Here is a 25,047-nt window from a genome sequence, read left to right on the forward strand (position 1 = left end):
CCTTCGAAAACAACTTTCTGCTAAAGTAAACAAACTGTTGAAGCTGTCTAGTCCACCATTTTGGGAAAAAGAAAATGCTACACCATTATATAGTTGTTAGGACTCGTAATTGCATTTGACGCATTTGACATTTATGACTATATCCATTTAATGATTTTATTACATTTTTTAGTGTTGAGATTGCGGTTAAAAAAACCAATGCTGATTATTGCAAAGAATATCGTCAACGTATTAAAAATAAGAAAATTTCAGCAATATCAAGCGGTGCAAAAACGACTGCTGAAAGAGTCAAAGAATATAGAAAACGTCAAAAAATAAGTCAGTTTAATGAATTAATCTCTAATTCGCATATTGTTGAAGTATCGAGGTATTTTGAAATATCATTTACATCTTTATTTCTTTAAATACATACATAATATTTTTATTTAATGCTAATTATTTTAATTATATCATTTTAGAGAAAGCGAAAAGTAGATTCTATTGCAAACAATTTGATAGAGACTTCTCAAACATCTCATCCCAATAAAAATGAAATACATAACTCTCAAAATTAAATGTTCCGTTTTTTCTAAAAACAGAATTTTAAATGAGAATGAAATTGGTCATCTAACAAAGGATTATATTAATCTAAATCAAAATGAAGATGAATGTAGTCAACTCAACGAACGAGAAAAGGATTATATGAATGTTAACCATATTGAAGAAGAAAATTTTGATGGATATAGTCAAATTACGGTAAAAGATGATCTTTTGGCAACGTAGACGACAACTAGCAGACTCAAGCAATGTTAGCTGACATTTCTCATGATAATGGTAACACCGTTTTGTAATATCTAATAAACTATTTAAAAATTAATATATTTTTTACTATTTTTATCATTGTAAGACAGTACTGAGATCATCTATTTTCTTTTTCATTGACTTTTACTTAATTGAGTAATTTGATAATTATTAAAATAAAATGCTTGTGTATAGTAGGTTATATATACACTGATTATGTGAGTTTGTGGTTTGTCAGGAAATCTAGGTATTTACGACACAACGTGCCCACAATGAAAAAAGAGCTATTGTAATTACGTTGTCACTTAAAATACCAGCCCAGACGTTGACTTTTTGACGGTATTGTGTTTTGTAAGGAACACTTATGTGCCTATTGACATAGGATTGTGATAGCCAGTTAAAGAAAAAGAAGACTCATCTGTAAACAAGATTTTTTCATGAAATCTCCATCGCTCTGTGCGTAAACCACGATAAGAAGCTATGCTTCATGTAAAGTAATGGTGTCTGCTCTCATTTTATGCATTTCTTGCATGACTCCTCAACACAATTTTATGCAGTTGTATAAAGGGATTACATGCAAAAAATTGTTAAATTATTGAAGTTATACTTCTATACGCACGGTCGGCGTTGGAAATTTGCATGAGAGTGAATCTGTGAAACCATTACATATGTAAGATAATGAGTAAGAGTGAGACAGAAGATATATTTTCTCTCTCTTCCTCTCTCGAGAATAAAAATGTTCCTTTTGTATATATATTTAATATTATATATATATATATATATATATATATATATATATATATATATTATATATAATATTGTATATATATATATAATATTATATATAATATAATATGTATTAATATTATAATTTATGTGATATGTTTTGTATTATTTAAAATTAAACTTTTATAATTATTTTAGGCTTTTGTATTTCAAAATAATCACTGTTTTACCGAGAACTGTCAATTTTGAAATCCGTTAGTGTCATATGTCTAATTGGCAAATCCTTTACGTGTTTGGTTCATACGCTGGTGGTATGAGTTCGAATCCCAATTATGAATTTCCTTTTTTATTTTTGATATATTTAAAAACCTCACGTTAATCTTATTAAATATATGTAATATACTCAAAAAACATAAATTTTAAAATAAAATGAAAATTTACAACATAATCCGAGTTGTTGGTTTTTTATTTTTATCTTCGTAAAGTAAGTTATGTATATTGGCAGTTTTAAATACTTATGAATATTACATTTTAATTTATATTGTATTATTATATTGAATTATGTTGCAGTGTATTTATTGTATTGTAATTTTTATATTAATAACAAAATAAACACTGAATTTTACTGCAGAGTATTTTTTTTGCATTCAACTCCTTTTATACATATATAAAAATAAAAATATATATTTTCATTAAAATATTGATACAATCCTTCATTTACTATACTCCTATTACAGGTCAAATGTTTATGTACAGCAAACGATGCACCATATACCTATATAACTAATTCTTTTTCTCTTTCTGCTCTCTCTTATCTATAGCATTACATATGTAATGATTGTGCAGATTGACTCCTATATAAATTTTTAACGGCGAACGCGTCTATAGAAGTATAACTTCACCGGCAGTCCCACTGGACTGCCACACCCGTTTTTTTGTTCATTGTCAAAGTCAGACATGGGTTCGTACGATATCAGTGGGTAGAGATCTGATAGATCGCTACTTGGACAATTTGCTTATACCCAGCATTAAGAAAAAGTATTATATGAATACGAATCAGACGACTAATTTTCAAATTTCCCAAATTGTTTAGAATCCACACCGCTCTTTTTAATACTATTATAGAGGATCACAATAGATTGTAGATTGTTAAAGTTTACCACCTCACAGGTGGCGTGGAAACGCATTTTAATCGTAATGTCTCAAATTGTGACACGAGAATTGCAGATAATTACATAATCTACAATTTTGGTCTGGTGTATTTTTATAAAAACTTACCGTTTAGATGAAAACACAAAAAAACCTATCAGACATTGTACATATTGCGTCTAAAACTCTAAAGCCGAGATCCAACGGCGCGTGGAATGCCAGTCCTCGCTGCAACATGGTTGGAGCGTCGAAATATGGTCGGGCCGATCTCATGGAGCGCGGAGTATCGAGCCAACTTCCGAGCTCCTTTGAACCGATAAATAACGGAACCCACCGCGCCGATAGTAGATGGTCAATTCTGCCCTATTTTAATGGCGCGTGAACTGGCAAGATTAGAGCGAGGAGTGGCACTTCATGCGCCGTTGGAGCTTAATATTTGTTCTGCAGGAGTGACTACCCTCTCAAAAGAAGGACATATTCCAAGGCCTATCTCAATTATGATTTTTTATGGCTCGTTATATTTTTGTCAAAGCAACGATTATTTTGTTTAAATTGAAAAAAGATATTTTAATAGTTTAATTTAATTGCTAAGTCATTGAAAATTTTTTTGCACAGATTGAAATTGAAGTTGAGATCGAAAATGGAAGAGAAACACGAAAATTATGAGTCAATACCAACAAATCTCCATCAACATGGAAAACGAGTTAAAAATAAAGACGATGAAATTGATAAACAAGAACTTGTTAGAATTTACGCTAGGTAGAAAATACGTCGATACAGACAAAAACTGAAAGAAAAGAAACTTAAAGAGATAAATGTAAGAGAAAAAAAAAATGGCAAATGAGGCATCAATTCGATGTAGGAGAGAATTATCAAAAAAAATGTAGCAAACGATACAGGGACAAGATGAGAGCTAAAAGAATAATGATATTTTGTAAAGATCTAATGTCCAATATCAAATCTTTAGAATTCATATCCGAAATTGGACAGTATAATTTTATCACCCAGTAGACCGAATGAATCTATTTGTTATTAAATACACACACGTAGTTAATTAGGTTACATACACATTTGGTCAATTATCAATAATATAATTTGGACATCAGTCAAAAGTGCTGACAAAGTTAAACAATTTACATAAATTAAATACACATGTCACGCGAGGTCCGCGAAAATATTGACCCAATTAAAATTTATATAAAACTAATATCTCTTGCCTAGAGAAGCATTCAATCAATATTCACTCAACGAACTTGATAGTCTTCAACGATCAACTTCATCAGTCTCTACTCAAAGTAATCCCGGGTCAACACCCATAGTGTACGTCTCAACAATAAACTCTGCTACTATTATTTGGTGTTTCCATTACAACTGAACGAACATCTTCACTGAGCCAACGAAGGGGATTTGTTCATCTAACGTGTTTATTTTATTATACTTAACGTCTACATATATTATAATACAACTTATAGCATGGCGGTAGATGATGGCCCCTCGCCACGGTCGTTATGCTGCGTTGCCGCTGTTTGCAATCTCTATCACCTCCCCCCCTCCGAATTTCGGTTCAATCTACAAATCTACAGTAGGTAATGACAAATCTTCGGGAAAGCCTCGACGAATCACATCATTTGCAGTTCAGATCGATGCCACTCGACAAATTTTATCCTTCCCAGGATATAACTCTAGAACACGACTTAGTGCCAACTTTAACGGATTGGCATTGTCTTCCTTCACGAGCACCATGGAACCTTTTGACACAGTTTTCTGCGTCCTTTTCAATTTAACCATCTGCTGCAATTCGGATACGTATTCTTGCAACCATCGTCGCCAAAAGTTTTGTCGCATTTGTTGTAGGAGTTGGAAACGAGAAAGTCTTCCAGTAGGTAACTCTGTGCTGTTGGGTTCTGGAGCTGATATTATTGGTTGGCCGATGATAAAATGAGCAGGAGTTAATGGATTATCATCGTTAGGATCGGAAGAGAGAGGTAAACGGGTCGCGAATTTAAAATCTCTTCGATTTCTGGAAATACTGTTGGCAATTCTTCGAAGATTAAAATATCATTATCTACCGCGCGCTTCAATTTTTTATTTACTTTTGATTAAATCAACGTTTCGTGCAAAAAACAAGATCTCTGCGATGCACACTATTAAGATTTTCCATATATTTACTTAGGAACTTGTCTATTAAAGCTTGTATTATTTCGTCCATTATATTAAAGAGAAGTCTGCTTAACGAGTCACCCTGCCTGACTCCGCTTTGTACTGGTATGCACTGTGTTAGTTTTCCATTTATCTTTGCCTGTATTCGATTATGGAAGTAGATGTTTTCGATGGTGTGTATAATATTGATTGTTATGTTTCTTTTATACAGTAGGTGTAAGACGTCTTCGACTTGTATACGGTCGAAAGCCTTTGTCAGGTCTATAAAACTTAGATATACTGGTTTATTGTACTCGATGGCCTTTTCTGTGATTTGACTACGCAGGATCTTCCGGATCTGAATCCTTGTTGTTCATCTGATAAAGTTGTTAGTTTATTGATTTTGTTGGTTAGGACTTTTGTGGTAATCTTAAGTGCGGTGTTCAGTAGATTTATACCTAAATAATTGTTGGGGTCTTATTTATCTTATTTCTTGAACATTGTATAAGTTGTTTGTATAAGTTTTGTCATCTCTAAGGTTATAATTTCTCCTCCGTGTTTTAGAAGCTCGTTGGTTATTCCGTCTGGTTCTGGCGACTTTCTATTTTTGAGTAAATTTTTCTCTACTTCCTGAAAACTGATTTCTATTTCGTGTCTTAATTCAGGTACGTTATTGTGTTGATTATTATTTTCCTTTGCTTTAAACAGTTCCGTCAGGTATCTTTCCCATTCGTTAGCTGGTATGTTATTGTATTCCTTCAATTCTGTCATTTTTTTCCGTTGGTTTCTTATGAACCTCCATATTTGTTTTTGTGTACCGTAGAAGTCGCTTTCCATCCTTTTTCTAAACTGTTCCCAGTGTTCATTTTTTGTTCTTCTTACCAACTGCTTTGTTTCATTTCGTATTCTTCTATAGATGTCTCGGGATTCTGGAGTATTTGATGTTTTGTACTTCGTGTAGGCCTCTCGTTTCTCTTTACATTTCTCTTTTATTTCTTTTCTGAACCATGGTGTATCGTTGTTGTTTCTTTTGTTCAGTATGACTTTGCGTTTTCCTAGAGCTTCTGTTGCTGCTTCTTCAATGTTGTCTTTAATTTTCTCCTAGCTTGCGTTTATATCTTAGATGTCGTCTATTTGTTTCAGCTGTATCTTCTGTGCTAGCCTCCTTTGGTACATTTCTCTTGTAGAGTCGTTCCACAGTGATCATACATTGAATTTTTTCTCGGTGATTTCCTGTAGAAAATTTTGTTTTGGTGTTGTTTTCATTCTTATCTTTGCTAGTACTAGTTTGTGTTCACTCCCTGCGTCTGCTGAGTTCAAAGTTCGGATATCTAGAATTTGTCTTTCTAGAATTTCTTCCTTCAATGCAACAAGTCTTTTTCAAACATTCCCTTTTGATAGCCAATGCACTTCGCAGTGTAAAAGAATATGTTTATGTTCACTTCCCATTTCTTTGCACAAAACAGAGAATACTTTTGAGTTCAGTGGGCGAGATTTTATGAAGATTATGAATTTTACACATTCTTCCATAGATTCGGTTAAAAACAGTGGCAGTTTTTTGACAGCTGATGCCATTCTGTGTATGCTAGAATGCACCCAAACACATTTAACGCAACAAACACAACAGCGAATTCACTGACTTTTCCTGCTTTTCATCACATATCCGAGATGCTACTATTTTCGTTGTTGGACCCATTAATTCCTCGGCAATTGGGTAAGGATAACCGGGTTCAGCAATTAATTTTGATATTTCATAAGAAGCCAGTACAAGGTTTTCAGCTTTTTATTTATAAAAAAATTTATTGACTTACCACTGTATTCCTGGTGCTTATTCTCCAAGTGTCGCTTCAATTTTGAAGTTTTCATGGACTCATTTGAAAGTGCAGCGTAACAAATAACAGATAATGGTTTGCCAGCAGTACTCTTTATAAAACCGAACTGTGAGTAATCTTCATAATATTGTCGGGTCCAGGACTGCGCACTCACATTTTATGACAGATGTAGACTGCGCATCGAGCGGCCGTTTGTAATTACCACTCGTACCTGCCTCTGGATGGACATTACTCGACTGTCTATTATTGTTGTCGCTCTTAGAACTTGTACCCTACTGCAGATCACTTCATAGTCTGTTTGTGCAAGTCTTAGAACTTATACTTTGTTTTGTAACAAATTTATCCTAATATGCACGAAAAATACACGCTCTTTGACTTGACATTAAGCTTAAACTGAGTAGACTAAAAGAAGCAGCGGCTCAGCGGACTGAAATTCGGTGTAGTGGAAATATGTCCCGTATAATACCGCATGAACTTGGCAACTACACAAAATTTGCTCACAGCAACACTCCAACATGCCCTAGTTCTATAACATAAGTCCACGCCGATATCCCCAACGAGGGTGATCTATACAAAACCAAATGCCTGATAACTTATATTCCACTCTGCACTAAATTCCAGAAACGACTGTCAAGACCTTGCGAGATTCAAACTACCCAAATACCACTTATATGAAAGAAATTAGGACAAAAATCTGTTTTCTATAAGGTCACTGACTTTTGCGTATTGTGGGAGAAAGAACAATCTTTTGGAAGCCTAGCTCTCTTATCGCGGGCTACGGACGGAATGCGTTGATCGGTGTAATGGATTCATGCAGAGGTTTGAAAAAATAAAAGCAAAAAAAAAAACGCAATGTAATGGAAGATCGCTCGACAACACAGAACATGGAGTAGTAAACGCAGTCCCATGCGTGTTTCTTAATAAAATAACAAACTAAAATACAGTATACTCCCTTTATAACGAACACGGTTATTACGAGGTTTCGCTTATAACGAGATACATTAGATGTCCCGTGAAATTTCTATTGAACTATAACCCTTTATAGCGAGGTAAATTTGCTTATAACGAGAGAAAATAAGATTGCAAAACGTGTTTTTTACGTTTTGGCCCGGCCGTAGCTATAAATAAATACCCTTTTTAACTGCGGGCCGCCGGCAATAAACTTCTTACAATTTATGATTCTTAGTCGGAAATGTAAAATTTATGATTCACAAGTGTCATTGTATTGGGTTGACCATTCACACCTAATAATATGGGTCCTAATAGACAAGATGTGGAAAGTGTTTTAAAGGTTGTCAGAAACTTTATCCAAGGACAAAACGCAAATGAAGAAGCATAAAAACTGTTTCACATCTTTAGAAAATATGATAGATAGAATACTGGACAATTTAAAGCAGTCAAAAATGACAAAATAACTTTATAGGCTTTATACATATTTACAGAATACAGATTTTTTGTTTTAACATTATATCATTGACAGTAAAAGTAAACAACTCTTTTTTGTTTTAATGCATTTCATTGACAATAAAAGTAAACAACTTTGTTTTAAAAACGCCATTCAAACAATATTTATTAGCATCTTATATTGCTCCAAATGGCTTCACTATAGAAAGTTAATGCTTTAGAAAACTACATATTCATATGTATGCACAATATTATTGTTGTTGGATATAACGAGATCCGCTTATAACGAGGTAATTAGTCTGCCATTTCAGTTCTCGTTATAGAGGGAGTCTGCTGTATAAAATAAAATAAATATCTCTTTCTTTCTTTCTCCCCTTCCTTTTACCCTAACAGGGTGTCGGATTTGGGCTAACTATTTTAATTTCCATTTACCCACCTCTTCCATTCTTTTCTGTTTCCTGTCATTATTTTCAATTCCTCGAGTGATTTTTGTTTAAGTTTTCCCGCCTCTACTACTTGCTGTATCCATTTTTTTCTTGGTCTGCCTCTTTTTCTTTTTCCGATGTTTTTTGCTTCATAGATTTTTCTTGTTATTCTATTGGATTGCATCCTCATCAGATGCCCATACCAGTTCATTTGTCTCTTTGCTATTTTGTTCATTATCGGTTCCTGGTTGGCCATTCTCCTGATAGTCTCGTTGCTTAATCTATCCCATTTTGTCTTTCCAACTATCTTTCTTAGATGTCTCATCTCCATTGCGTTTATCCTGCTAAATAAATATATATACTAAATAAAATAAATTAAAAATCATCTCTCCGTGCTTAGACGATAAGAAAGCTATGCTTCCCCTCTTCGGTCACTCCTGGATTGTCACATCCCGTTTTTAATATATTACTTAGATGGTTGAATTTTTAAAATAATACAATTTTTTTATAGGAAGCGTACAAGAGATCTTACTAACGAACCCGTTAAGGCATGTAAAAAGCTTAAAGAAGATACAACACCGAAAACTGTTGCTGAACGTTGTAAAGCTTATAGGAAACGTAAAAAACTGAGTAATGATAGCAAAAGAAGTGCAAGAGATCCTAATCGAAAACGCCCACCACCAAAAACTGCTGCTGAGCGTTCCAAAGCATATAGACAACGGAAGAAAGCAATTAAAGAGAGCATCAATAGTGCAAAAGATCTTAATCCAAAAGGAACATCCCCAAAAACTAGTGCCGAACGTTCCAAAGCTTATAGGGAACGTAAAAAAGCAATTTATGAGAGCATTAATAGTGCAACAGATCTTTACCCAAAAGGTTCATTATCATTAGCTGATGCTGAAGCAATTATTGAGAGCTTCAATAGTGGAACATATCGTTATCCAAAAGATCCACTGTCAAAAACTAGTGCTGAACGTTCCAAAGCATATAGGGAACGTAAAAAAGCAATTAAAGAAAGCATGAGTAGTGCAACAGATCTTAATCCAAAACGTCCGTTGTCAAAAACTAGTGCTGAACGTTCCAAGGCTTATAGGGACCGTAAAAAACAGAACAATGATAGCATCCTAGTGCATAGTGCAAATATTAATATTCAAGAATTGCTTTTACAGGTATATGTATAATTTATATAGGGGAGTGGTAGGAACACTGAGACGCAAAACTTTCAATGACAATAACTTTTTTATTAAATGCTTCATTAAACTTTTGTAACTATTGTACCTCTATATTTGATATATAAACAAGAATTGAAAAATCATGTCGTTTTTTGATAAAAACTAAAGTTAACACTTCAAAAATATTAAAACTAAAAATTACTAAATGTCTCAGTGTTCCTTTCAATGTGAGAACACTGAGACGCAACAATTAATTGAAAAAAGAACCTGTTTTTACATTTAGGACTTTTTCTTAAAAATGATATTTCAAAATAATTTTCTTTTATTTGAGACAAGACATTTCCTACATAGTATGTCAATTTTTTTTGTAGTCACTATTATTTCAAAATAATTTTAGATTACTGATAAGACTCATATAGTAGGCTGATTTAGCAACTGGTTTAAAATATTTTGATGTTTTTTTTGACGTTTATTCAGTGGTTAGTGTCATTCGTACATTTTATCATAAAAATCATTCTTCACGTAAAGGCAAAATCATACTAATTCTGTTATTTTTAGTTTAATTTATTAAGTTTAATTAAATATTGTTTTGATTTAACTAAGTTTAAAACAAGTATCCCACCAATTCGGCACTGCTATGAAGTCCAAGTAGCACATATTGTAATTTTGTACGAGGTAGGATATGCACAAAAAGATATCGCACGACGTATCAGCAGAACTGAATCTATAGTTTCAAATACTCTAAAAAGGTACCGCGAAACAGAAAATTGTGTACGAAGCCCTGGTCAAGGACGCCCAAGGTGCACAAACGCAATTGATGACCGTTTTTTGGTTCTTAATTCTACACGAAATCGTTCATTGACATCGATGCACCTCAGAAATGAACTATTAAATGTTAGACGAGTTAATGTGGGTTCACAAACAGTTAGACGAAGATCAAAAGAAGCAAACTTAAAGCCCAGACGCCCCGCCAAAGTTCCACTTCTTCTCCAAAATCATAAAGCTCGTCGTTTGAAATTTGCAAGAACACATATTTAGTGGAATATCGACAACTGGAAAAACGTTCTTTTCACTCATGAGACCAGAATCCTATTATGGAAGCCAGATGGTCAAAACTACGTCTACAGAAGAGTTGGAGAACGATTCGGCAGCTGCAGTCTCGTCCAGACCATTAGTTTTGGAGTCGATGACATAATTCTTTGGGCAGGTATTAGTTTAGAGGTACGTACCGCACTTGTGTAAGTGATTGGACGGATGACTGGTGATTCTTACGTTTAAAACATCCTGCAAGATCATGTTTTGTCATATGTTGGTTACATTGGATATGAAAGATTCACGTTAATGCACGATAATGATCGACCACATGCCGCTGCCATAGTGAGTAATTATCTTGATGAGGTCCAAATTTGAAGATTGGATTGGCCACTGTCTAGCCCGGATTTAAATCCAATAGAGCACATGTGGGATCACCTAAAACGCAGTATACGACAAAGAAATCCCGTTCCAAATACGATAGAGCAGCTTCGACTTGCTGCACAGGATGAATGGAATGCAATTTGCCAAGGATATGTCCAAAATTTACTTGCAAACATGCTGAGAAAGATGCAAGCAGTAATAAGAGCTAGAGGGGGGAATACTCGTTACTGACCATGCACTTCTTTCAGTTTAAACCAGTTGTTTAAGCAATTTAAATTATCATTTAAGTTTAAAGTAAAATGACCTTATTTACCTAGTATTAGGTATACATTTATTTTTTTCACAATTTTCTCCGCATAAAAAGTTAAAATTGTTCATTAAACATTGTTAAAATAAACTCTATTTTATAATAAACAACTTTCTTGACCAGAATTTATTTTGAAAAAACAAAAATTTGAAAATTCCAAAATATTCGATATTTTTGTCCATGAGTGTATATATATTGTTATAATATAATAAGTAAGTAGAACAACTTATAATCGACTCAGTCATTTCTAACCAGGCGTACACCAAAAAAGGAACCTTTTCACCGCCTTTATCGACTACAAGAAGGCCTTTGATTCATTACCGCATGAATGGCTTATAGATATATTGAAAATATATAGTCGATGATAAGACTAAAATTCACCTTCAAATACCCGGTGAAAACAACATCGAAACTGAAGATATCCCAATTAACCGGGGCCATTTCCAAGGGGACTCGTTGAGTCCTCTTTAGTTCTGTTTAGCGATGAACCCACTATCTCAGGAACTCCACTGACTCAGGTTTTAGCATCAAAAATAACAATACTGTTGTGGGAAGCTTAATCATTTGTTGTATATGCATAATTTGAAGTTAATGGCTTCCACTCGAAACAACTTGGATCAGATGCTAAAAACTGTAGAAAATTTCTCAAATGATATCAGTATGCATTTTGGACTAGACAAGTGCCGTATGGTAAATATAGTCAGAGGAAAGGTTCAGCCCGGAGGTTTCGATATGCAAGATGGCCAAAACATCGAGGCAATGGGAAAATAATATGTACAAATATCTCGGAGTAAAACAAGAGCGGAAAATTGACCATAAAAAAATGAAAACTGAACTAACTTCGGAGTTCGTGCGAAGAGTAAGACAACTAAATCGATCATATCTTAATAGTAAAAATTTGTTTGAGACATTAAATACGTACGCCTGTTCCGCGCTGAGCTACTTATTTGATATTATAAAGTGGTCAAAAACGGATATAGAGGGTTTTCAGCGGAAAGTAAGAACACTTCTCACAAAGGCGCAAAAACATCATCCACGCAGTGCAGTAGAGCGAACAACATTACCTCGGTATCAAGGGGGAAGAGGACTTATAGGTGAGCAATTGGATAAACAAATTGCTAATTTAAGAACTTATTTTCATGTACATGTTGAGACATCTACTTTACATCGAGCAATTTGTGCAGTAGATGATACTTCTTCTAGTTCCATGACCGTTATCGATCGTTGAATATCATGTTGGCTACCATATTCGCTATCGTGACTTTATTGACAGCAGCTCTAAATAACGATGTAGTTGATTTTCCATACCATTACCTTAGATTTTTCAGCCATGATGTTCTTCTACCAGGACCACGATTACCTTGGATCTTTCCCTGAATGATCAGATGTAAAAGATCATATTTTTCAGGGTGTCTCATAATGTGACCGAAGTATTCCAGCTTGCGTTTCTTTATTATATTGAGTCGGTGATAAAACGCCGCTTAAACTGAGGGAACAAGAAATTCGCATAAACCACCTGACTAAGCAAGAAAAACTGCGCACCTGGATGAGTAAACCTCTGCATGGACGACATCTCAATGACATCAGCCAAGAATATGTCGACAATATACCGTCGAACTATTGGTTGACATCAGGAAAGATGTTTCCAGAGACTGAGGGTTTCCTACTTTCCATTCAGGATCAGGTTATTCCAACTAAAAATTACCTGAAGTTAAAGATCCTCAAGTCCAAAATGACAAATGCCGATATGGATGCCAAGCCCAAGAAACCATCCAACATATTACCGGTGGCTGCCAGGCATTTGTCGGTACTGAGTATAAAGAACGCCATGACTCAGTAGGAAATATTATCCACTAAGAACTAGCTCACAAACTGGGACTTCTCCAAACCGACCATCTTCCTTATTATCAATACGTCCCTGACAGAATGCTTGAAAATGACAACTACAAGCTATACTGGGACCGCACTGTGCTTACAGACCAATCAGTGGGGCATAATAGACCGGATCTCAAACTAGTTAATAAGTTTACTAGGCAAACAACACTTATTGATGTGGCGATACCCAACACCAGTGATTTACGTATTAAATACAACGAATACATCGCCAAGTACAGAGATTTAGAAATACAAATCTGGAGACTGGAAAGTACCCATACAGTACCTATTATTCTATCTACTACTGGTGTTATTTCCAAAAACCTCCTAGAGAACATAAAACAGCTGGGTAAAATAAACATCACTATAAGGCCATTTTTGGGAGATACTCCAACATAACAAGTCACCTAGGGCTCGATAACACGGAAAGAGTCCCACCAGAGCTCAATCCTTTTGATAACGTAGGTATCTGAGGTAAAATCCTCTCCTCCGCTGGAATCTTGTAATTCCATCTCATTTTCAACTTGCTCATCAGAATCACTATCTAATACGCGCCTAGTTACTTTTTTCTGTTTTGGTGTTTTCTTTAGATTTAATCAGTTCCATTTTTCCGGCGTATCCGTAGCTATAATCGTCTTTACTTTGCGTTTTTTGTTGCCCTCCCCAGATTTTCTTGGCGGAGCTTTAGGATAACCCTTAAAAACTGTTGGGCTAACAAATTTCGTGGTATCAGTATTACTTGGACCTGGATTTTCTACATCTAGAGATTCATTTATATTTTCAGCAGCAGCTTCAACTGCAATAAGTGGCTTGTTTGTTACAAAACTTAAAACAAAATCTTCAGTGAAGACATGCCGATCAAATGGAAATATTCCGGTTTTTCGAAAAGCGCTTGTGATGTTAACTGGCGTCATTACTCGTGGATATGCTGTGCCCGCACATGCTGCTACGTTATAAATTGTAAATGTCTGACCGTGATGGTTCATAATCCATGCATCTACTGCAGCATTATAGAAAGTTTGAAATGGTTTTAATAATCCAACGTCCAACGGCTGTAATATGTTCGTACAGTGTGGCGGTATAGTTAGGATTGTAACGTCATAATTTTTACATAAATCGATTGCCTCAATCGATAAATGACTTTGATTATTATCCATTAGCAATAAAGAAGCGTTTTCTCTGGTACTACCAGTGTGCTTAATAAAATGCTTAACAACTTGCACACAGCACTCTGTATTCATCCACCCTGTTTTTGAAGCTAGTCCTAAAGTTCTAAGGGCGACCCTTTTATCATAAAATTTTTAAAGTGTGCTCTCGGGAATACCAGAGCAGGAGGAATAGTTGATCCAGATACTCCAAAAATACAGCATGTTGTTACGAGCGTTCCACGTTTACCACTTGTAGTCCTACTAACTTGTCGTATACCTCTTTCTGCAAACACTTTTTGGGACTTTTGAACAGTAACGGTTCCTGTCTCATCTAAATTATAGATACGACTACCATCTCCAAACACTGGGAAATGCTTTAAGACAGTTTCAAGTTTAATGAAAAACATTTCAACGATAAATTTATTGAAACCAGTTGCTCTTGCAAAACTACAACCTTCTGGGGTCCGGAGGGATAAATTATTGGAATGAAGTTTCTGAAATCCTATCATCCAGGCAAGTGAAGCAATTTTTGATGTATGCCAGTTTGCTGGAACCATTATATTATTGTAGGGTGCGGCTTCATATGACAGTTTTCGGGTATCTTCTCTTGATAAACCATCAAACATTTTAGAGCATTTAATTATATATTCGCACAAGTCGTTCTCCTATTCGATAGTAAAAATTTGTTTTACTTTGTAATTAGGACATAGATGGACGTTCTCGTCTTGTTGAGGTTTTTTTACATATCTGTGGACTGTTTGGAAAAATAGTCCTTTCATTCGTGTTGCTTGCCGTATAGAAGTGCCACCTTGTACTAATTCAATAGCCTGTCTCATCAGATTTTCTGAGAATCTTCCTATTTTCCGATTTGTTTTATTTTTTCTTGTAATTTTAGTTCCCTAAGAGAAATTATTGTGCAAATGATCTGGCTTATACAACTATAGTAGAATGCGTCTCACTGTTCCATAAAAATTCGTTAATAAAAGTCGATTAAAAAAACTAATAAAATGTATACAAAAATTATTTGTTTTAGTTTAATTGTCTTGTAAAATGTTTTACGTTTTAGTTAAAATAACTTACCTTGTCTAAAAAACTTCAATTTACGTGAAAACACCGGCCACGAAGATACGGTATATTTACTAAGACGCACTTATTTCGAATGACCTGCGATAACTAAAACATTTCTTGTTGAATCTCAACGGTTTCTTGTTTGCTTCACTTCAAGGTGGTGTAACCGTTTCAAAAGTTTCAGAAAACTCATTATAATTTCGATTAAATTTTTTTTTAATAAAATTGCTCACGCCATCTATCTGCCGAGTACTTTTAATTACCTCAAGGACCCTACCATGATTCCTAATATATCCGTTAGATGAGACCGTTCGTTAACTTGTTACTCGTATCGATTCCCAGCGAAGATCTTTAGCATCCTTCCTTTATCTCGTAGAATGTTAAGCCGTGATTCTGTGTAGTTGGTCTTTTATAGAGGTAAGCCGAACAAATCCTTTTCTTGTCTATATTTTCATATAAATATTTATTTTTAGATCCTTATCGGTGAGGGCTAAAATGTTGATAAAATATGTTTGTTTGGCCCGATGTAATATAAGTATGGATTTGTGACATGGTATTCTAATTCCAGCCCAGTATCTCTTTATGGTATGGTATAATGATATTAAATGGACCCACACACAATGGTTTCATTTGGTCAACTACTTAGAGAGTGAAAAGAAATAAATCATATCTTTTTCTTCACAATTACCAGCTGTTGGATAATTCAGGTTGTACCAATTTTTGTATTTTTTTCTCTATTGAACAAGCGAAGAATATTTACGAACTTAAAAAGAAACAGTGAAGTGCTTTACTATTATTTTAATTATAATAGATATTCTAGAAGATAATAAATAACTGTATTTTTCTTATGTGCACGAATTTCGAAATTTGGGATAAAACATACTTAAATTCATTTTCTTAGCTACTAATTCTTAATCTAATGCCATGATATAAATGTTTTCTTATGACATAATTTTATTTTTAGTTTTGTATAAACACTTCTCATGGTAATTGAATACTGTAAACACAAACTGGTATTTTAATATCTTTCTGAAATGACTTTTTAACGTAGAATCTTTTAATAATGTTTTTGTTCTTTACAAAGAAATAATAAAAGTATAGTTTTGTCGTAAAATTTTCTTTAACATTCATTTTGACTCGTCTCCCTACGAGAATAAATCACAGGGATGGTGCCTAATAATCTTTTTCTTCTTAGAGTGCCATATCCCTACGGAACGTCGGCGACTACCATGCTTATAATATTGTTATAATGATCTCGGTATTGCGCTACGTGTAGCAATTGGTCCGCTGTCAAACCTGTCCACTGCCGCAAATTTCTCAACCAAGAGAATTTTTTCCGTCCTATCCATTTCTTTCCTTCGATTTTACCGTTGAGAATTAGCCGAAGGAACTCATATCTTGGTACTCTGATTATATGTCCAAGATATTCTAGTTTACGCCTCTTAATAATATTTAATAGAGTTCGTTGTTCGAATTCTTCGAAGAACTTCTTCGTTTCTGGTTCTGTTAGTCCATGGAATTTTTAGTATCCTTCGATACAACCACATCTCAAACGCCTCGATTTTATTCATGATATCGGCATTTAAAGTCCAAGTTTCACATCCATACAAAAGTACAGACCACACGTAACATCTTGTAAACTTTTCACGGATTTCCAAATTTAATGAGTTATTGGATAATAGAGGCTTAAATTTTTGAAATGAGTTTCTTGCCTGTTCAATTCTACATCGAATTTCGAAGGATGGATCCAGATTTTGGGTAATCCAACATCCAAGGTATTTGAATCTCTGAACTCTCTGCAGCGGTTGTTGGTTTAATATCAGTTGGGTTGCGCCGATATTCACTTTACTGGTCACCATGTATTCAGTTTTATCGATATTTATCGACAGTCCCCAATTTGTGCATTCCATGTCAACTCTATTGATTAGCTCCTGCAGATCGTCGATGTTTTCAGCTAGAATCACAGTATCGTCGGCGTACCGTATATTGTTAATTATTTCTCCTCCTATGATAATTCCTTTTTGATCTTTTAAAGCTTCCCTAAATAGATTCTCGGAATACACTTTACAGAGGGTGGGAGACAGTACACAGCCCTGTCTTACGCCTCGTTCAATACTGATTGGCTCAATAATAATTGGAGCCCAATAATAATAAATTCTAATTTCACATTGTCTAATTGTATTTGGATTTGATAAATAATACACAGCTTCTATATGGTTATAAGAACCACGCCCACACTCTCCGACATGAACGACGTGGCCTTGAATATAAATTTGTATGCCAAAATAAAAATATGATATGCATCTACGCTAGTGGTAATAGGCATGTTCGTTTAGTTCTACCGGATAATACTGAACGTAGTAAGCTCTACTGAGTTTGTCTCAGTGTTCCGACCGTCTCACTGTACCTACCTCACCCCTACATACATAAATAAATAATATAAAATTTTTAGTTTCATTATGTATAACGCATTTTTTTAGTTACAGAAACAATCACATGGAGTACATTCACTTTCTTGTAATGATATAAATGTAAACTCGCAACAATTACCACAATCACAGAAAAATATAGTATCCATATTAAATTTACCCGAAAGTATCATCGAGGCTTTGCCGTATTCAAATTACCCGTTACATCAAAGGGCTCACAAATATTTCAATGAAAAATTTATTGAGAACAGATTTGGATATGGATGTGATGTTTGTGACAGATTGTGGTTTGAGAAAGATTTGAAACAAGTTGATGAGAAAAATCAAGAAGTATTAAAAAAGATATTGGTAAGACAATTAAAAAAAGTTACATACAGTATATATCACGAATTTGCGCCTATTTTGAATTGAGAGGGATTAAAATCACCTGAGACTTCTCCTCTGTGAAGACATTCGTTGAACAAATTTTTCAATTCTTCGAGAATAATTTCACTCCCCTCCTTCAACATATCTACAAGTATTTCATCTGTACTCGGAGCCTTATTGTTCTTTAGTTGTGCCATAGCTTGTTTTATTTCGAAGGATTCTATGTTAGGGAGTATTTCTGAGTTGACATTCGTTATCTTTTTCTTAAGATCTTCCTTTGCAGTGTTATCTGGGTTCCTGTTTGAGGAATATAAATCACGGTAAAATGTTTGAGTAACTTTTCTCTTATTTCTTTTCCATCTTTATCCTTCAATGAGATTATTATAGGCTTTCCTAAGTTTGATCTTATCATTGCAGGCCTCGGTTCTTTTCTATTATTTTTTCTGCCTCGTTTTCATTATAGATCCTTAAATCTTCCTTGGCTCCCTTCTTTATTTCTTTATTCAAATCTTTGCAACCATCGGTGTTTCGCTTAGAAATGTGCGTCTCTTTTGTTCCATCACTTAGTCTGTCTTGTTTATTTTTCGTTTTCTTTGCAAAAATTCTTTTTCTTAAGACTTCTCTGTACTCATCTCCTTTCTGTCGCATTTTAGTTTGGTCTATCTGATTACAATAATTATGTGGCCTGTTTCTACTGGTTTTCCTCTGTTTAACAAGAATCCTTGCTCTTAAAAGGCGATGATCTTGTGAATCGATTCAGAGCAGTTATATCTTCAAAAATGTCTTTGTTCCAACACAAGAAGTAATCGATCTCGTTTTTCGTCTTTTTATCGGGAGATATCCACGTCCATTTTCGGTTTGCTGTTATATAATTTTTCTCCTCTTTCATTTCGTATGCCATAACCATGCATTCCTATGTTAGTTTCAGTATTTTCTTCTTTTTTACCTAATTTTGCGTTAAAATCTCCCATAAGATGGTATACTTTGTATCATTTTCTTCTAATGATGTTATCAAATCTTCGTAGACCATTTCAACTACCTCTTTCTGATGTGTTGTTGTGGGAGCATACACTTGTATAACCTTGATCTTGGTTTTATTATTTAGGTCTATTATAATATAAGCTACTCTATTAGAAACGCTTTTATATGTAGAAATGTATGGTGTGAGATACTTTTTGATAGGAAATCCTACTCCACCATATGTTTCGTCTATTTTGCCTGTATAATATAGACGATTTCCAGAGTCTAGATGCATGGATTCATGCAATAGTAAGGTAAGATCGGCTAACTATGGAAATTCACACAACGACAAAGGCATTAACAGCGATAACAGAGACAATGATAGAATTAATTTTTATTAAAATAATTCAATTCTAAAAAAATAATGAAATAACCATGCCGCTGGAATTATATGATTTCCCAACAGTTGGCAGTTTTAAAATCGGTTCTTAACAATGAATCACCGTGTCTATTTTCATGTGGGAGTGTAAGTGTAAATTTGACAATAGAATTTACTTTTGTACTACTTATGCTGTACATTAGAGTGGGCTGTTTAGCGATAATCCAAAACAGACGCAGATTCGTCAAATACATTTTATTATACAGTGCTAGTCAAAAGTCCGTTCCCCCCCTCGTATCTTTTGAATGGTATGACTTATAATAGTGAAATTTGTAGGGAGGTAATAAACAGATGTAGGCTTCTTAACTAGTCATAACAAGTGACGTAATAGTGACAGATGACGTTATAGCGCCGCTGTGACAGATAATTTTAAATAGCACCTTATGGCAACTGATACCTCGTTTGAAAGGTAATGAAAATACCTATTCAACCACACTAATTTTATTTAGGTTTAAGCTTATTTTGATGAATAAATTAAATAAATACTAAAATTGTAGTTTCGCATTTAATTAATAAATATTAAAACCTCCACCACTGGTTACTTGTCAAAAAGTTGACATTTTTCAATTCTCAAATTGTTTGTACGTCATCAACTTTTTTGACAATTAACTAGAGGCGAACGTTAGAATATTTATAATATACCTATTCAATCATTCCAATTTTGTTGGATTTAAGATGATTTTGACGAATAAATAAAGAAAATAAACATTAAAATTCTGGTTTGACATTTAATTAATAAAAATTCTAACGTCCGCCTTTGGTTATTTGTCAAAAAATTTGACGTTTGTCAATTCTCTAGTTGTTTTTAGTTTGCAAAATCGTTTATAGCTCAATATTTAGTTTCTGTTTCTACTTAGTTTAGTCAATTCTCTAGTTACTTTTAGTTTGCAAACACGTTTATACCTGAATATTTAGTTTCTGTTTCTGCCTAGTTTAGTCAAGTTGTTTTAGTTAGTTGTTCTTAGTTAATATTTAGTTTAAATATTGTTTAACGAGACGTTTAAATTTTTACAAAGGTAGAATGGTACGTACTGTAGCCGACAAAGTAGCAGCTGTGTTAATAATTGGTGAATGTGGAAATAATTTCCATGCAGCAGAACGTCTTTTTAATGAGAGGTACCCCGATCGCCCTACATCGAGAGCTTATTTGAGGAAGTATCTTCGGAAGTTTAAACAAACAGGTAGTGTTCAAGATGTCAAACGATCTGGTCGACCAACAATTAGTGACGACAAAAAAATTAACATATTTTAAGAAATTGTAGTGAACCCTACTTCTACACCCCAATTTGCATTTATTTATGGAATCAGTCAAAAGACAGTACACCGAGTGTTGGCTGAAAACAAATTTCATCCGTACAAATTAAAAATTGTGCACCAACTTTCAGATGATGACCCCGACCGAAGAATAGAATTCTGTGAAAATATGTCCAATAAAATTAACCAACAGCCCAATTACATAAAAACAATTTGTTTTAGTGACGAAAGTACTTTTTCTTTCAATGGAAATGTTAACACACACAATGTGAGGTATTGGGGTGACACAAATCCTCACGTCTTTCGTGAAACACATACTCAATTTCCAAAAAAAAATAAATGTTTGGGCAGGTATTTTGGGAAACCACATAGTTGGGCCTGTTTTTCTCAATACTAACTTAACCGGTGAAGTGTGTCTGGAGATGTTACAAAATGCAATTGAACCATTAATACTTGAAATTCTGGAGGATAATCCAGATGAATTCGGCAACTTGGAAATAACGTTTCAACAAGATGGTGCTCCTGCACACCATTATGGTGCAGTAAGACGTTACCTAGATGAGGAATATCGTGGTAGATGGATTGGACGACGAGGTACGATAGAATGGCCAGCTCGGTCACCGGACCTCACACCATTAGATTTTTTTCTGTGGGGATACTTGAAATCTAACGTTTACGCTACAGCAACCGACATTTGAACGAGTAACGGCAAGAGTTTAGAAATAGGATGCATTACTGTCAGGAAGTAGATGGAGCGCATTTTGAATACTTACTATAAGAACTGGTTGTTAAATATTTATCAATTAAATGAGAAGCTACAATTTTAGTATTTATTTAATTTATTCATCAAAATGAGCTTAAACTCAAACCAAATTATTATGACTGAATAGGTATACCTTTCAAACGAGGTATCACTTGTCATAAGGTCCCATTTAAAATTAGTTCTCACAGTGGAGCTGTAACGTCATCTGTCACTATTACGTCACCTGTTATGACTAGTTGAGATGCTTACCTCTGTTTATTACCTCCCTCCAAATTTCACTATTATAACAATAACCGTTCAAAAGATACGAGGGGGGGAACGGACTTTTGACTAGCACTGTATAACTAATAATTGTAACTTTTTTATTACAGAACTTCATAAATTTAAAGGAAGTAAAAGTATGCACTACATGCAGTACAGCTATAAAAAAGAACAATATTCCAGACCTTGCAGTTATTAATGGTTTCAAGTATCCACATGTACCATGCGATTTGCCAAAACTAGATATTATTTCAGAAAGGCTAATTTCACCAAGACTGCCCTTTATGCAGATAAGAAGGTTGCGACACCTTCAAGGTCAATGTGGTATTTATGGGCAGGTTATTAACGTACCTGTATCTGTCAATAATATGGTTACAAGTTTACCTAGAAATATGGATGATGATTATTGCATCAACATACATATTAAAAAAAAACTAATTGATAAATCGAGTAATCTTCAAGGCCTCGTTAAAAAGTCAGTGATAAAGGATTGGTTGCGCTATTTGGTTAATACGCCACTTTATAAATTCTATAACATTCAAATTAATAATCAATTTTTAAATGATAATACCATTGAGGAGGACTTCAATTTGGAAGACGTGAGTGAAAATATTGAAGTTGAAGAAAGTCTAATTGCGCAACAGCAAACTTTACTATGGAATGAAGATTTTCAATTAAATTTGGCTCCAGGTGAAAATAATATCTCGGACAGTTTGTTATTCGAAGAACATGCTGAAGAGCTTTCTTTTCCTAGCATTTATCTTGGAGAATTTAGAAAATTTAAAGAAAATATTAAAGCTACCCCTTTCAATATAGCTTCAAGTGAATTGAGACGTAGAGATAGACGAGGAGTAACGCCGTATCATTTGCTGTACGTCGCCATGAAAATTATGCGGTTACGAGTTCGAGATTCTTTAACTATTACATTTAAACATATTGGAAAAGATAATACGATTACTCGTGAACAAATTATGAATCGGGAGTATATAAATAAGTGTCTCGAAACTAACTTAGCTTTCACACGTTGTTTACCCAATTCAGCTGCCTATTGGGATGAACGTAAAAGATGTCTTTTTGGAATGATACGTCAACTTGGTAGGCCATCCGCATTCATGACTTTAACTGCAAATGAAATTGGTTGGGAAGAATTGTTAAGAACACTGTATAAATTGAAACATCAAGGAGAAGTACTTACAGACGATCAAGTTTGGGCATTACATTATATTGAAAAGACTACATTGGTGAATGAGGATCTAGTAACCTGTGCAATATATTTCAGTAAATTAGTGAATGTAATTATGTCTATTCTTCAATCTAGGCCGTTTAGCCCTTTTGGAAAGTATAGAGTAAAATACTACTTTAAAAGAATTGAATTTCAGCACAGTGACCGTCCTCGTGCGCATATTCTGTTGTGGACTGAAGAAAATTTAGATGATTTTATTGGAAAAGACAAAGCTAAAGCAATTATTATGATTGATAAGTTGGTTTCTGTTTCAGCATCTGAAGCGTCCGGTAATATTAAATTGCAGAGAATAACACCTAATTATAGACAAAAATGTGCTCCTTTTATGCCAAGTCGTACTACAGTAATTCTTACACCGATGGAGGAAGAAAACTTTAATTTCAAAGTATATCAAGCGCATTACAAAGAAATTCGTAGCAATTTAGAGAACGCAGATTTTAAAGATATCGATGATTTTTACGAAAAAAATAATATCAATTCAGATGAACATTATAATGATATTCTTAGAGCTGGAATTGCACGACCAAGAATATTCGTAAAAAGGTCACCGAGTGAAAAATGGAACAAACCTTTTAATCCGTTCGTTTTTAATATTTTAAAATCTAATATGGACTTTCAAATAATCCCAGACGAATATGCATGTGCTCAATACGTTGCAGATTATGTCAATAAAACTAACAGAGGTATCAGTAATCTACAGCGACAAATTATTGAAATTATGGATGAAAAACCAGAATTAGATATTGTTCAAGTAACAAATAAATTAGGTGTATCGTTACTAAATTCTGTAGAAATGACAAGTCAAGAGGCAGCTTGGTTTTTGTTGCGAGAGCCCATGTCAAAATGCTCTGTTGCTGTAGATTTTATACCAACTTGTTGGCCAGAAGAAAGAGAACGAATACGAAAGACGCAAAAAGAATTGGAGGCGCTTGATGTCGAATCGACTGATATATGGAAAGAAAATTGGTTCGACAAATACGAAAAACGACCAGAATCGTTGGATGAAGTTACTTTGGCCCAGTTCGTAGCTAATTATAATCTAAGTAAAAACGGTAGTTTTAAAATTCGACAAATTCCTCATGTTATAAGATATAAAAATTACGATGTTGCCGATTTAATTAATTATAAAAGAGAAATGGTCACCCTTCATATTCCATTTAGAAATGAAGCAATAGAAATTTTGGCAGAAATGAAATTTTTAACCATTTATGATGAAAATGAGGACAAAATTCTTGAAAGAAGACAAGAATTTGAAAAAAATATTGATATAGAAAAAACAATAGAATTATGTAGGCGTTTGTGTCATGAAGATGACATTTCAGACGAAACCAATCAAACTAATGGTAATAATGCTAATGAACCTCAAGAACAAGATATTTTACAGCAAATAATGAACAATCTATAAGCAGGAGCAAATTTAGATCTTTGAATAGCAAATTTAAAATACATGTAAGTTTTCTTTTTTAGATTTAAGCTTTGCCTCTCATTTATTTTTGTTTTATCAGGAAATATATTTTTTGATCAGTTATTATTTGTCATGATTTCTATATTCCCTGTGATCAGTGGCGGATCCAGAAATTTTTGTCAGGGGGGGTCATGGATCTTAAGAGTGATTTTGATATAGGATTTAGATTTTTGCACCTTTACGATTGATATGATTTGTGCCTCATCTAAGGGAATAATTTTCTCAATAATTAATTTAGGCGATATATTAAACCAATGAGAAGTTATTAAAATACAAATACCTTACGGGTGCAAAGAAGGATACAACATTAAGGGGTCTTAAACTTAAACAAAAAAAAATAATTTAAACCCACATACTCTATGACAGTAAAATCAAGTGTATAAGACTATTAAACCAAAGGAAAGTTATTAAAATATAAATACTGAA

At 34.0% G+C, this 25,047-nt stretch overlaps 1 protein-coding gene across 2 annotated transcripts in view; it reads left to right on the forward strand.

Moving 5' to 3' along the window:
* LOC140443100 (uncharacterized) overlaps positions 1 to 24,705 on the forward strand; it is a 53,570-nt gene extending 28,865 nt beyond the window's left edge. Inside the window, exons 3-6 of one of the 2 annotated variants that reach the window (XM_072534180.1) lie at positions 3,271 to 3,472; positions 8,967 to 9,624; positions 17,922 to 18,218; positions 22,024 to 24,705. In XM_072534180.1, the coding sequence (XP_072390281.1) occupies positions 3,471 to 3,472; positions 8,967 to 9,624; positions 17,922 to 18,218; positions 22,024 to 24,561 (3,495 nt within the window). In that variant the 5' untranslated portion in view covers positions 3,271 to 3,470 and the 3' untranslated portion in view covers positions 24,562 to 24,705. The remainder of the gene's footprint in view (positions 1 to 3,270; positions 3,473 to 8,966; positions 9,625 to 17,921; positions 18,219 to 22,023) is intronic. The other variant, XM_072534173.1, reaches the window with a different exon arrangement.
* Positions 24,706 to 25,047: the final 342 nt, after the last annotated feature.

The sequence above is a fragment of the Diabrotica undecimpunctata genome, chromosome 1 (assembly GCF_040954645.1).
Source record: "Diabrotica undecimpunctata isolate CICGRU chromosome 1, icDiaUnde3, whole genome shotgun sequence".
NCBI lineage: Eukaryota > Metazoa > Arthropoda > Insecta > Coleoptera > Chrysomelidae > Diabrotica > Diabrotica undecimpunctata.